Consider the following 14,281-nt stretch of genomic DNA (forward strand, 5'->3'; position numbering starts at 1 on the left):
CTTCCTTCCTTCCTTCCTTCCTTCCTTCCTTCCTTCTTCCTTCCTTCCTTTCCTTTGGTGGTGGTGGTGGGGTTTCCTTCTAAGTTCTGGCTGGCCTTGAACTCCTGGTGAACCTCCTACCCCTTCCCCCAAGCACTGAGGTTACAAGAGGGGCTTCCGGCATATTCTTTCCTTCTTTCTTCACGCTGGGTCTTTTTCCCCTGCATCATGGCATCGGAGCCACTGACCTAGAGGAGGCTGCACTTCTGCATGTGGAGTCGCTGCCCTTCCTGCCCCTGCTGAGACAAGCTGTGAAGCGCTTGCAGCACAGCACCTGTAGCAGAGCGCAGGGCAAGGGCTGTCTGGCGCCTTTGATGCCGCAGGGCTGGGACCCTGGGCTCCTTCATCACCAGCCAAGGAAGCCAAGGACCTCGGCTGAGGCCCGGAGCCTGCAGCGCCCCAAGAGGACAGCAGGGGGCGCCCGCTACCTCCAGCCTCCCTCCCCTGTCCTGGCCCTGGAGGGGGCGGTGGCATATCAGTCCACCTGTCCAGGTGCACAGGAGCCAGGGGACACAGACTGGGCCCTGCAGGGAGGACTTCGGCACCGGGCTCTCTTCACTTGGCTAGGATGGCTGACAGTCACCCTCCTTGGAAAAGCCCAGAGGACGTTGCCTGCAAACTGCCCTTGTCTCTGCTGGGTGGGCTGCAGGAAGTCAGACCTGCCATGAACAAATGAGCCCTGAAGGAGAACCACAGGGGAAGCGCCAGATGCCAGGGTTCCTACTCTTGAGTCTGCCTCCTCCAGAGAGGCAGGAAACGAGCTCCAGAGAGGTAGGAAATGAAGAAAGGAAGGGCCCAGGAGGACAGAGGTGAAGAGAGGAATTTCCCAGGATGCACTGGGACCACCCCAGAGCACAGGCTTAGATGTTTAAGGAAAGCGTGTGACTGTGCAAAACATCTCCACTTCATCTCCAGGGCCTGGGCTTTTCTAACAGAAGGTGAGTTCAATTTATGCCTGCTGTGGTGTGGAAGTCACAAGCCCAGCTCCCCATGGCAACCATCCTCACTTGTCTCAGAGAGGCTGAGGTGTAGGAATGCTTAGGTGGGGAGCAAAGCCTGTCACACCCACGGTCTAGCTGTGACTGAGTTCATCAGGGTCTCAGCAGGAAGCAGATGGCAAATTAGGATAATTCTAGGAGGATTAGAAAAGGGATTATTACCAAGATGCATACAGGGGCCATGGAAATCTCAAGTAGAGGATGTCACCATCCCCAGACCCAGAGCCCCCCTATGTGCAGGGTGCTGCACATAGGAATTCAGCCCTTCAGAGGGTGGAGGGAGAAAGCTGGGTGATAAGGACCCTGCCCTCCTCCTTCCCCTCCCAGGACTCCCCTGGCCGGCAGAAGCCCTGTAAGGCAAGGAAGCCAGCTGGGCTCTGCCTCCTGGGCCACAGGGCAAGGTGGAGAGGAGCAGGCAGATGAGGGATGTGTCCAGGAAGATGGGCAGCCGCTCTGTTATCAGATCCAAGGCCACACTGCTTCTCCACACCTATGCAGGGCGTGTCCACCGGGGGAACTGGAGGACACTGATGAGTGTAATGAAGGAATTTCTATTTCTATGGCTTACCCCAGACCATCTTTGTCTGGCAGCCTTTGTCCTTTGCACAGCTTAACTGTAGATTTATTGGGTCTGTATGGAAATGCACCTGCTGAGTCTTGCAAAACCAGTCATAAACACAAGAGACTTTTCCCCAGGGGAACCTCTGAGACCAGACCTACTCTGGCTTCAGCCTGGCTGCAGAGACAGGACAGTCTCTCTGGGAAGGTCACCTCCAAGCTGCCACTTCCTGTAAACATTCCTAGCCACTCTTCAGACTTGGGAAGCTGGCTGGTATGAAACCGCAGAGATGAAGCTAACTTGGGAAATCACTGATCTTGTGGCTTTTTGATAAAATAGTAGACAGACAATATTGTTGCCAAGAGGGCATATTAACCCAGAGTCACAAGGGACCTTATTTTAAAATAACTGCAGATGGGCTGTAAGACAAAGAACAAGTTAAAATACACAAAATAACTCATATCCCACTTGTATCACATCTTTCCCTTTTGTTTGTATGCAATTAAGTTGTGTGTAGTGAATTAGATGCTTTGTTTTGTTTTTCATAAATACTTCCTTTGATTTATTCATATCGCTGGTGGTACATTTCTCTGGGAGCTCCTAGTTACTGATCCTGAGTCTCAAGCATCTATTATAACTGCTAACTAACAGCACCGTCTTGCCACTGGTAACAATAAATAAAGAAAAGGCACAGCCCAGAGAGGGCCTAACAAGTCCCTGTGGTACTTTTCACCAACAGAGCAAAATAAAAAATAACTCTCAGCAGACTTAGAAAGCAGAGAAGGGAAACAACGAAGAAGAAGGGAAATGAAGATGAGGGAAAGAAAAAGGAGGATAAAAAGAACACCTAGGGCTGGCCAAATATCTCAGTGGATTAAAGCGCCTGCAAGCAAGCACTGGGCCCAGGGTTTGATCCCCGGGCTGCTGAACCAGTCCCCCTCCCCCAGGGGTGCTGAAACAGTGACTGACACTGGGAGTGGTGGCACATGCCTGTAATCCCAGCTCTTGTGAGGTTGTCAATAGGCGGATCACTATGAGTCTGATCTAGCAGTGAGACGCTGAACACCAAGTAGACTGTTCCCTAAAATACAACAACAACAACAAAAAAGAATACCTAGGAGCCAAATTTGACAGTTCAAATCTACTTATTGCACTGCGCCATTTCCCCACATGCCCATAAGTCTTCCTAAACTACCAAAGGGTGAAGGGCCATTCTAGAAGGAGGATGTCCAGAACTCGTGGCCACATGCTCATACCTGAAGGTGAGCTTATTGCAGGTAGCTGGGTTGTCATTGATGTCTTCCACAATGAAGGTTATCTGGATGCGGTTTTCCTGGCCTCCAGTGGGTCTGTCCCTCACCAGAACTTCCAGGGAAATGGTGGGATTCTGTCTTAATTCCCCTGTATCTCGGTCTATCCTCTGGGCCACGTGGATTGTACCAGTCACTATGAAGGCGAAGGTTAGAACATGACCCTCTGAAGATAAATGAAGAATCAGCAAAGGCAATGGAGAAAATTAGAGAAGGCCATTCTAAGACAAGGATTGGCTCACATAGGGATTTGCTAGACATCTATGATGTGGTTTATATTTAGCTGTCCTCCTAAAGCCTCGTGCAGCCCTGGGTAGGAGCATTGCTAGGTGACTGGGTCATGGCAGCTTCAACTGACTATTAGGAGGTGGAGCCTGATCTGAAATGGCAGGCCACTATGGGCGTGGCCTAGAAGCCATGTCACCATCCCGCTCCTCCCCGGACTCTGCTTCCTGAATTCCATGAGGTGAGCAATTGTCCGCCATACCCCTCTCCTGTGCCTTAGGGCCACCAGACTGTGGACTGAACCGCCCACAAATTTGAGCCAAATAAACAACTCCTCTGTTAAGTTTAGGTGCTAGCTATTGTGTTTCAGGGAAGAGGAAAGTGACCAAGACAGCATACATTTAAAGAACAAAACTCATGTCAGTTCCTGTAGTAGGAACTCAGTGGAGTATCTGGCCCAATCCTCCTAGAATGCTTCTCCCTAGACTTCTGAGTTGAGCTCCTGGCCCCAGCCCCAGCCATTGGTGACAACATGGTAGATGTCTGACTCCAGTCTGGCCTACAGGGGTTTCTTGTTGGAGAATCTATAACTGGGAGACTCATGCTGGGAACAAGGCCTGTTACCAAAGGAGGTTGGAACAGGAGAGGCTGAGCTTGCTGTAGCAGCCCCAGTTCACCCTCCATGTGTCCCGAGTAGCTAGTGCCTTCTTATGATCTACCTTGTGTCCTGCTGATACATATCCCTACCTTTTTCCTTTTCTCATGGTTGGGTTGGTTTGATTTAGTTTCTGTTACTTGCAACCAGCATCTTAATAAATATGCCCCCCCAAAGCGTGCATATTAAAAGTTCAATTTTGTAGTGCCTGAAGGACAGAATTCTCAGCCCTGGTTGTCCCTCCCTACCCTATCAGCAGAGGGTAGAGCCTCAGTGACCTCACACTAGGGTTTTCGCAGGTGCAGCACAGAATCTGCCCTTGCAGGCCTCCCCTGAGGAAAGGCATCCTTTGCCCTGTGAGTGATGGGGCCAATAGCGCAGTCTTCTGAGGTTGTCCACAGCTGGCCCACATACAAGCTCCATAACAAGTGAAATCCTTTAGGGTGATGTGGTCAGGATTTAAGGAAGTGAGACCACTTAGTTGTGGCTGTGAGGTCAGGCCCTGGAATTAGCTGGTGTGGATTGGAATCTCTGCTTCCCAACTATCAGACGTGAGACCTCAGGCCACTCACTCACCCTTGCTCAGGTCTCTTTCCAAGCCTCAGTTTCCACTTCCATCAAATTTCAAATGATTAAGACATTCATTGGGTTGAGTATGTGGGGTGTAATGCACATGGTCACTCTATATAATACCTGGCAGGTATGAAGTCTCCAATGAAGTGGCCATGACAGACTCTTTCTGAGAGAATAACCCCAGCAACCCAGCAGACTGAGCTAGAGGACGCTGTCCTATCTGTCACCACTGGAGCCATTCAATACCTGAAGTGGGGCTGATCTGCACTGAGCTGTGGCTTAAGCACAAAATACATCACACACTTCCAAGATTCAATTCATATATATATTAAAATTAAGCAAACTGTCTCATTCATGATTTTAAATACTGATTGCATGTTGAAATGATAATATTTGGGATCTGCTGGTTTAAATGAAAGGCTTTTAAAGACTAATTTCACTTGTGTAGTTTTGTTTTCAAAAGTTTGACTACTGGGAACTTTGAAATTCCACATTCATGGACTAGGTCTTGTCTTCTCAAGGAATCAGGGTGCCTTGGGGTAGGAACCCACTTACCTTTACATACCCACCTTCCTCAAGGCTGCTGGGCTTTAGGGCCTGCAACCTGGCACCTGGGCATTTGAGAAAGAGGTGGAAGGAGGGAGGCCTCTCGCACCTCTGACTTTCTCACCATAAAGAAATTCTATGCCTTCCTATGAAGTAACCCTAAGAGCTTCAAACCAGAGATGCCCCACCCCACCCAGAGAAAAGGATCACTCTCATTATGGGAGACACAGAGCGGCCAAGAAGAATCTACAGTGCAGGCCTGGCTAAGGTTCTCCCTGCTTTATTGCCAATCCGATTCTACACCTTTTGTTCTCCACCCATAATTCACCAGCTATTCACCTCTTATTTTTAAAATATTTATTTATTTTAATGTATTTGGTACGGAGTCTCACTACACAGCTCAGACTCATAGTGATTTTCCTGTTATCAGCCTCCCCAGCACTGGGATTACAGGCATGTGCTACCACGCCCGGCTCAGTGCACTCAGGGGCGGGGCTGGCACAGCAGGTAGTGCCCAGGGATTGAACTCCAGTCTCTGTGCTTGCCTAACTAGGCTCTTAGTCTACTGAGCTATCTCCCCGACCCCCCAACTATTCACTTCTTGATCAACCTTAGCATGGAAACAGTTTTCCCTGAAGCTTTGAGACTTTCTTTCCTTGAAGGACCCTTGTTGCATGAAACTCAGATGAAGTACATTTGCATGCTGTTTTCTTGTTCATATGCCTTTTATAGACATAGACAGACTAGAGAGCCTCAGCATAAACTTGATGATGGATGAGGAAGGAAATCTAAGGAGAGGCAGGCTCACAGCTGCCCACACCTCCCACAACCCGCTCTGCAGCTGGTATTATACATTTATCTCCTGGCTCCTAGTGATGACCCTAGAAGGAAAGGCGTGCCCAGGTCAGAGAGGTAAAATAACGTGGAACAATCTGAATAGCAGAAGAACTAGAGGACACACTTCAAGACGGTCCCATGCGACTCACACTGGTTGATCACAAAGTACTTGCTGACTGTCGTGATGGTGTACAGGAGGCGGCTGGGAAAGCTGCCATCATTGTCGGGGTCCTCAGCTGTGACATTGGCCACGATGGTTCCCACGCGCAGCTCCTCCGGGATGGAGTGCACACGCGTCGGGCTGGAATACAGCAGACACAGCTCGTTCGCAGGGGCACAGGAGGGAGCAGTCTGGGCGGCGGGTATTTTGGTTAGTGCTAAATTTAGCTCTGAGCTGCTGGAGTTGCATCAACATGCGGCGGGAGAGCACAGCAGTTGAAAGGAGGCGTGAGCGGCTTTTGTGATTCCAAGGATCACATCCCTGTGGCTGCAGAGAAAGTGCCACGCTGTTGCCACCTCGGTTTACACAGGCCACAGCCTGCCTCTGTGCACTCCTGCCTGTGCCATTTCAGCCGGGCCTTCACATAGGCAGCTTTTACAATAAAGCCAGTTGGCCTCTCCAGCTAGCTTCTCTCGTTCTCCCATGTTTGTGAAGGGGAAAAAAACCCTGCCTGAATTCTTTAAAAATCCATCTGGACATAAAGCCCGGAGCTGCAGGTTTGCTATCTGCTGTGGGACTCTGAACCCGTGCTTCCAGGAGCTTGGAGCGTTGTGAAGCTCTGCTCCTCTAGCACCTGTGCTCCCTTTTTGTTCCTTTCTTGTCTTTCTTTCTTGCCTAAGAATATTGAATTTGCACGTGGAGCTCATGCGTGTTTCCAGGGCTCATTAATCACGAAATCTGCATCTTGGAACTCAGGACTAATCCGCTGGCAGAAGTCAAGTTCGGACAGGGTTCTGCAGAAGTCATTTCTCACAGAGCCTCTCCAAACTGTCACTTCACCTGCACCCCTGGGGCCTTTAGAGAAGGCATGATGAGACAGATGGGATGGAAGGTTTAACTATAGAACGGGGTAAACTCAGTAGCTTTGAAGGCAAGGAGACTCCCTGCTTCCACTGCCTCTTCAGGAAGTCCTGGTGCTGAGGGCAAATCATTTCAGTGGGGGGCAGTTGGCACCGATAGTCTCCCAGCTGCCCTAAATTGGCCTTGTCTGCAAGGGCTCTGGCTTAAGGGACCTGGGGTCTAAGTAACTACATTTGCATCAGGGCTCAGTGCTCTGCAGCTGCCTTGGGTAGAGAGGACTGTAGGAAGGAGAGATGGGAGGGGAGCTCTGGCCAGAGTCAGGGGCAGGCTCCTCTGTACACCCCAGGCCCCCTGCGTCCACACTGAGGGCTCTCCTAGGGTGTACCCCACCATTTGGCTGAGTAATCTTGAGCTGAAGAGGTCTGGGCCTCCTTATCCACATCCCATGAACAGCCTTATCGGTCCTCCCAATGACCACCACACCCTTCTCAGGGTGAGATGCTGTTGGTCTCAGGTCCAGGGCTGGGCAAAGAGGGTGGGGGCCAGGAGCCGAGGACGGAGGCAGGCTGCACTCACAGCCTTGGCGACCTGAGTGAGCCCTTTGCCCACTCGTGAGAGTCTCACATCTAATGTGGGATGCTCTGCACTTTGGCACTGTGAGTTAGCAGCGGCAAAAGGATTGTGACTGTGAAGAGGCCTTGTTGCTGCAGCCTGGCTCTGGTCATGCCTAGACCAGCAGTACCTGGGTCACCAGCTGGCCACCCAGGCACCAGATGGAAGACTTCACCCTTTACGAGACATCCTAGGGATCTGTGTACCCTTCAGGTTCAAGAAGCGTGGTGCAGAGGGGACCACCCCAGGTCCTTGCCTCCCCAGGGCAGAGAGAAGACAGCCTGGAAGAAGAGTCCTCTCCCACCCTCTGCCTGCCCTTCCTTCCTGGCAGGGGTTCTCAGGCAGGGCTATTATACCCGGACATGGTTTTGGCTGTCACATGGGAGAAGGGTTCTTTGTGTCTATGGGGAAAAAGCAAGAGATGCCACTGAACACGCTTTGTTCAGTGCAGAGAAAGCCCTGTCGGGAAAAGGAACCCACTCGCAACATCAGGGGTACACCGCTGAAGCCCGCGGGCCCCAGGGCTCCTCCGGCCCTTAACCAGGGCTGCAGGAGCCAGGTCCCTTGAAGGGGACTTGTCAGGCTATCAGGGACAGGATGTCTTCTCAGACCAAGCAGCAGCTCTTGGCTGCCCCAGCAGCGTGCCTGGCCAAAGGGAATCTATACTGTACTGAGCTTTGAGATCCAAGATGCAGATCTGGGTGCAGCATCATCCAGTGTGATGTTCAACCAACTTTCACTCTAGCCAAAGTAGACGAAGCCAATGAAACTCCATGACATTCTCATAGCCTCTTCCCATGTCTCCTGGTCATCCCAGCTGAGTGAGGGGTAGACAAGAACCTCCAGTCATAGGAAAGGTCAGGATTCTGGGGGCAGGATGGCTTCCTGCCTCTGTGCTGAGTTCTCGGTCAGTGCCTAATGTGTGCATTCTGTGGCCAGGCACAGGAGGAGGAGGCGTGAGGACCAGCACAGAAGAAATGGGCACTTGAGAAGACAGACCTGCCTGCTTCCGCTGACAGCTAGAATAGGATGCTTTGCATGAAAAGCAAGCGTGGTGCTTGTGTAGAGCAGTCGGGTGCTTCTGCAGGAGAGGGCTTGGCTTTGAGAATGACACACTGCTGAGTGCACAACGTGGACCCATAAAGCTCGCTGGTATGTGCCCCATCCAGGGAAAAACAGCTAGACAGTCTCAACAACAGAGACCACACCTATTTCGGTCTCATTAATTGAAGGCATTTAACCCTCAGGACGTGTGAAAGGGCTGTTTCTACACTCAACATTTCTGCACTACTCAAACACGGTGTACTTTAGTCAGTTTGATGACTTCACCTTCCTAATCCTGAATTTGTGGTTAGTGCTAGCACTGGTTTGGGGGAAAGAGAAAAACAGAAGTCTGAGGAGAACCGTGCAAACCCTCAGTTCAGAGCCTAGTGTGACCTGGGCGGATGCTTCTGAGTTGTGGATGGCTGAGGGCTAAGATCACTTGTGAGTGCACCGCTTGGGCCAAGCCAGGCAGTTACGGCTTGTGTCAGGATGCCCCCCCCCAAAAACACAAGGCCTCGTGCAGTCCTAGGCGAGGCTTTTTCAGAGGCGGGTGGATCTAGAGTGTGTGATGCTGGAATTCATTCATGGTGCAATGGCAGGATCAAGGGTACTAGGATTAAGGGTGTGAGTGCTACCTCCCCTGAGTAGTCTGGAAAAGATATAGAGAGAAAGGGCTGTGGTCATCCCTTGTTGCTTTGCCACCTTCTGCCCACCATGAACTGTTCCTCCTCTCCAGTGCCCCTCCGCCACACCACCTTGCCTTGGAGCCAGTGACAATGGACTGAACCCTCTACAAAATGTGAACTGGAAGAAACCGTTCCTCCCTTAATTTGTGGGTGTCAGGTAGGGCATTCGGTCTCCATAACAAGAAAGGTAATGAATGGGGCCAGGGAGATGGCTCAGTGGAATAAGCGCTTCCCTGGCAAGCACAAAGGCCTGAGTTCAATCCCTGGTTCTGCAAAAAAAAAAGAAAAAAGAAAAAGAAAAAAGAAACAAAGAAAGGTAATGAAGACAGGCAGGATCCTGCCCTAAGTCCCCTTTTGGGACAGCAGCTCCTCCAGACCCACCCTTGCCACCACACATGCAGCACTGTTTGAAATCAAGTTGACCAGCTAAAAATGGTTAGACAGTCATACAGGTCACTGTCACACAAGCCAGGCTGTCTATCCAGGATGAGGACTAACAGGTTCTCCCTCAAACCCAAAGGAAGGAAGAGTCCCAGCTGACCATGCGGGCAGCTCAGCCAGCCAAGGTCATGTCTGTCTGCTCATGTCAATCGCTGCATTTCAGAAGATACGATACAAGCTAGATGCTTCACAAACTTCCCTGGAAGGATTTATTTTCCTTCTGCAACCCCCTTAGCCTGCTCCTCCACCTCAAAGCCCGGCTGGATAGAGAGGGCGTGGGAGAAGGCTTGGGCTCCAGCCACGCAGCTGTCTCCTCCCTCCAGGGATGACTGAGGAGTCTGCACCAGCGGGCTGATGGCTGTGCCCAGGGCTGGGCTGGGCTGGGCTGTCGCATGCTTTCCATCTGCTGGTCTCCCAGAAATGCGCTGTGTTCTCTGGGGCAGCTCCGGCAGCAGGTGCTGGCGTGCAGAGCGATGTGCAAGTTCATCACTGCTGTGGCTGCGTCCGCAGCGATGCCCAGCTGCCAGGCTGTGGACCGTGTTCACGTGCCAGAGCTTCTCATGGTGCTGTGTCGGCAGTGTGCCAGCCAGCCAGGCTGGGAATGTGGTGGCCTCAATATCTCCCAATCTTAAGGATCTATTTGCGAGCCTTCATCTTGCTCTGGGGTCTATTAGGATTTTTTAATATAAAATTTTACATAGCTTCATTTTTAATTGCCAAATAATAATTATATCCTATTTTTTTGTTGATAGAGTATTGCTGCTGAATTAATTCATAGCCACAAATGCAGCTGCCCCTGGCAGGTGACTGTGTCATTTTCCCTTGGCTTCTGTACCCATTGCAAGGCCTAGGGCAGACAGAATCTCTGGAGTCAGAAAGCCAGGCTGTGCTTAGGGGTGGGGGAGCCTTTTGCTAGCCTGAATCCTCTCCCAAAGCCCCATGTGCAGCAGGCAAGGATCCCTCTTGGGCCAGGGATGGAGCTGAATTTGAGCTCACAGGCTTCTACCAGCTGGTACTATCTGTCCTTACTGCTGTTGAGGACAGGGGCTGCAGACCCAGCTGGATGTCTTCCTGGAGCTACCAGGGCAGGAAGAAACTGCAGCTTGTACGAGTGGGTAGGTGCCTTGGGCGCCATTAGGATGGACATCTGAATGCAAGGATGGTGCCTATGGAGGGCTCCCCAGAGCCCTGACTGGGGAGATGCGCTGCAGGATTCTGTGAGGTCAACACGGCTCTTCCCCGCCCAGGATCTGCCTGGTACCAATCTCCTACATCCATACAGAGGCTGCGCTTTTGCAGGGGCATCATGTCCACTTCCCCACTATGTCCACTGGCCCATGGTGTATGTGAATGTGGGGTGCCACAGGGTGGGGAGCAAAGGGGGTGTAGAAGTCCAGAGGCCCAGATTAAGCATGCAGAAGACCTCACATCTCTCCTCTAAGCCCCAGCAAAGGGCATCCCTCTGTCTTGTCACCAAAGTGTCTGAAGACCTGGAAAGATAGTGCCTGCACCCCAGGATGCCCCCGTGGCCTCAGCCTACCTGGTGAAGAATGGGATCTCGTCGTTGATATTCACAATGGTCACTCGGAGTGCTGTGGAGGCTTTGAGGCCTCCACTATCCCTCACTTCCACAGTCAGGTGGAAGCTGTCAGAGAAACATTGTAAAATCAACTTTGCTGGCCTGCCTCAGAGTGAGAAGACAAAGAGCCATGTGGGACTAGGAGGTAAGAGTCTGTCCCCTGTCCCACCACCATTGCTTAGGCCCTGTGTCCTCAGAGCTGCTCTGTCACCCTCCTCCCTGGCCCTAAAGCCCCAATCCCACCTCCCACTGCTCTTAGCGGCCAACACCCCATGACCAATCTGTTTGTTCCAGGCACGTCACACTTCTACCCCAGCAACTCACTGTCCCTGCCCAAGGCCCACGCCACTTTCCAGAGCAATGCACTCCAGGCTTATAAGTGACATACCTTGTCCTCACAGCAGGGAGGGCTGGGCCTTGCCCAGTTCACCTCACCTTGTTCATTGCAAGCTAAACCTTTCCTCAGGCCTGGCACCCTGCAAACCTCTGTGCCCCAGCCCTTTCTCAGCCTCACCTCCTCCAAACTTCCATTGCCTCTGAGCATCCTCCTGACCTCAGGACGCCCTCTCCCACTGTCCCTCTTGCTACCTGGGGAGGACAGTTTGGGACTGGAAAGACATCTTCCCAGGGATGACCCCAGGCCCTGACTCCCTGGGTTCATGGCCACCCAGCCCAGAGTAAGGCAGCAGGCTGCCCAGTGTCCCACCACCTCCATGTGGCCTGTGGCTGCTCCTTCATATTTTCTCAGCCCCTCAAATAAACCAAACTTCACAGCAAAGCTACCTCTTGTGTCCTGCTTCAAAGTCCAGTTCCGTTGTGGAGAAGAGAGTGCCATTGGCAGACATGCTGAAGCTCCTTGAGGGAGAAGTCAGGAAATACTAGAACACAAGAGAGAAATAGAATTAAGTCAGCACAGCCGCACACCTTTTCCTAAAGGTTTTCACTCTGTGACCATCTTAAATTTTTGACCCTTGGGACATTTTTGATGAGTCAAGATAAAGACCAAAAGGCAGCTCTCAGATCTAGTGGCTCAGAGTCCAAGAAGCTGCTGGACCTGCTGGCCTGACCTCCTGGCCCTCACTGACCACACCCTGAGAAGCTGGTCGGAGGCTCCTGCTTCACCTTCTGAGTGTCCCGAAGGGCACTGCCCAGGCTGTGGCCAGGCTGCTTACTGCAGCCTCTGCAGCTTCTGCTTGCAGACCACGTGTGGCTGTGACCTGTCTTGGCTGTAACCAATGCTGGGTAGGCACGCCCACCATGGGCTCATCAGCAGGGCTACGCCACAGTGAGTCAGATCCTGTCTCTACACTTAAGGTAAGGGGGAAATATGGACACAAGTATCACTGAAACCAGGAAGTGACAGGAAGGAGACAAGCGTGACCTAGAACGAGATACAGCAGGCATAGTGCCCTTATTGGACCCTGAGTTGCTGACAGAGAAGAGCTGTTTCAAAGTTTTGTCCCAAGAATGTCACTCTGGGAAAGACCCTCCCATGTTTTTGGATAGCTGAGAATCTGTCATTCTTGGTCCGCCTTTTCCCGTCAAGATGGCCTTGGTCTGATGGACTTGGGCTCCAGTTCTCCTCACCACAGCCTGGGGACAAACCGTTTAGGGAGGACCCCACCAGTAGCTCCTCCAGGTTACTGGGGTGACTACATGAGAATGCACACTTAGTATAAGAAGAGCCGGGGAGATGGCTTATTGGAATAAACGCTTCCTTGGAAGCGCAAGGGCCTGAGTTCAATCCCCAGTTCCGAAAAAAAAAAAAAAAGAAGAAGAGCTGCCGCAATAGTTGAGACTTGTGCATTAGATCCATTTGTCTCAAAGGGCTTTAAGGTTAGAAAGTCTCATTATTTCCTGCTGAGATGGGGGATAGTCTGTCCTCAAGGCCTTGGACCTCCAGAGCAGATGATCAGTGAAGATCTCCTAAGCAGAGCCCAGGCTTCTGAAGTCCCAAATCAAAGAAATACTGGCCGAGGTTTCCAGCCCAGCGATTTGCTGCGAGGTTGCAGCTGACTTCCCAGTATGAGCATCCACAGAAAACAGATTAAAGGTCTCCTCTGGGGCCAATATATGGTTTTAAAACCAGTTTTAAAGGGTTTATTTTCTGTTTGTTACTTAATAATCTCTTTCTAGTTTTAACGAGTGTATGTTTTAATGGGAATGTCAGGAAAGTACTAAAAAGACACTAAATAGAAGTCCCTTGCAAAATCTCATCATTTTGAGGATGAGCTTTCTATTTTCTGTGCAAATATATACAATCTCAAGTCAATGTTCTAATCAAAAGGATAATATCTTGTTCTTTTCATCCATATGTCGAGCTCTTCCTCCTATTCTTAAATGTTGTTTTAAAAGCCTAGTTAATCCTAGAACCACACTACTGCAGGAGTCTATTTGACTAAGTCTTTCTTGCTTGTCATCTAGGTGTTTTTAGGGTGAAACACTGGAACAATGCCAAGGAACGCACTTCTCCCAAGCCCTCGTTTTGTCTGAGTTCCCAGGGTGTCAAAATCCCCCCCCCCCCACAGCGGTCTGGGTCTCTATCAGCAGACAGCAGCTGCCTGGCCCCGCAGTGCCCACACACACAGCAGTCCGGGGGCTTTGAGCAGAGCCTTCTATGGAGAGAATCCTGCTGCATGCAGGAAGCAGAGGCCCTAGCTGAATGTGATGGAGGACCGGGGTTTAGAGACCGGGGGTGGGGGGCATTTGCAGTATGCACCTCAGTCCGGATGTCTTTCCATGCATGATGTGAAAAGCTCCAGGAGATGGGTTTCCTGTCCTGGTTGATCCCAAGCAGTGTGAAGAGTGAGATACAGAGATGACAGACAGGCCCTGCCCTGACCAAGGAAATGGACAAGGGTGTGAAAGGGGAGCCCCAAGAGCGATAAATGCAAGAGATGGACTAGGAGGGACTCAGACTCATGTGGAGATGAGTCACAGATTGGAATAATACGTAAGTTCCATGATCCTGGAGGCAGGTTTCCTGAAGCCGATGCATTTGTACCAAGAGTAATAGCAACAGGCCAACCTGAGGAGATGTCATGTAAAGTTCTAGATCTGGGTCTGGCACATGGTAAGCCCACAGCAAATGTTTGCTACCTTCCTGTTAGACCATAAAGTTGTGGGGGGACTCGGTATAGCTCAGTGATTGAGAGC

The 14,281-nt window shown here is 51.2% G+C and overlaps 1 protein-coding gene across 4 annotated transcripts in view; it reads right to left on the reverse strand.

The window, feature by feature from the left end:
- Cdhr3 (cadherin related family member 3) overlaps positions 1–14,281 on the reverse strand; it is a 59,832-nt gene that overhangs the window by 22,090 nt on the left and 23,461 nt on the right. For all 4 annotated transcript variants that reach the window (XM_023719483.1, XM_004635012.2, XM_023719481.1 and 1 more), the window contains 4 exons: positions 11,909–12,003; positions 11,087–11,191; positions 5,892–6,043; positions 2,853–3,042 (listed from right to left, as the gene is read on the reverse strand). In XM_023719483.1, the coding sequence (XP_023575251.1) occupies positions 2,853–3,042; positions 5,892–6,043; positions 11,087–11,191; positions 11,909–12,003 (542 nt within the window). The remainder of the gene's footprint in view (positions 1–2,852; positions 3,043–5,891; positions 6,044–11,086; positions 11,192–11,908; positions 12,004–14,281) is intronic.

Source organism: Octodon degus, unplaced genomic scaffold (assembly GCF_000260255.1).
Source record: "Octodon degus isolate 3935 unplaced genomic scaffold, OctDeg1.0 scaffold00068, whole genome shotgun sequence".
Taxonomy (NCBI): domain Eukaryota; kingdom Metazoa; phylum Chordata; class Mammalia; order Rodentia; family Octodontidae; genus Octodon; species Octodon degus.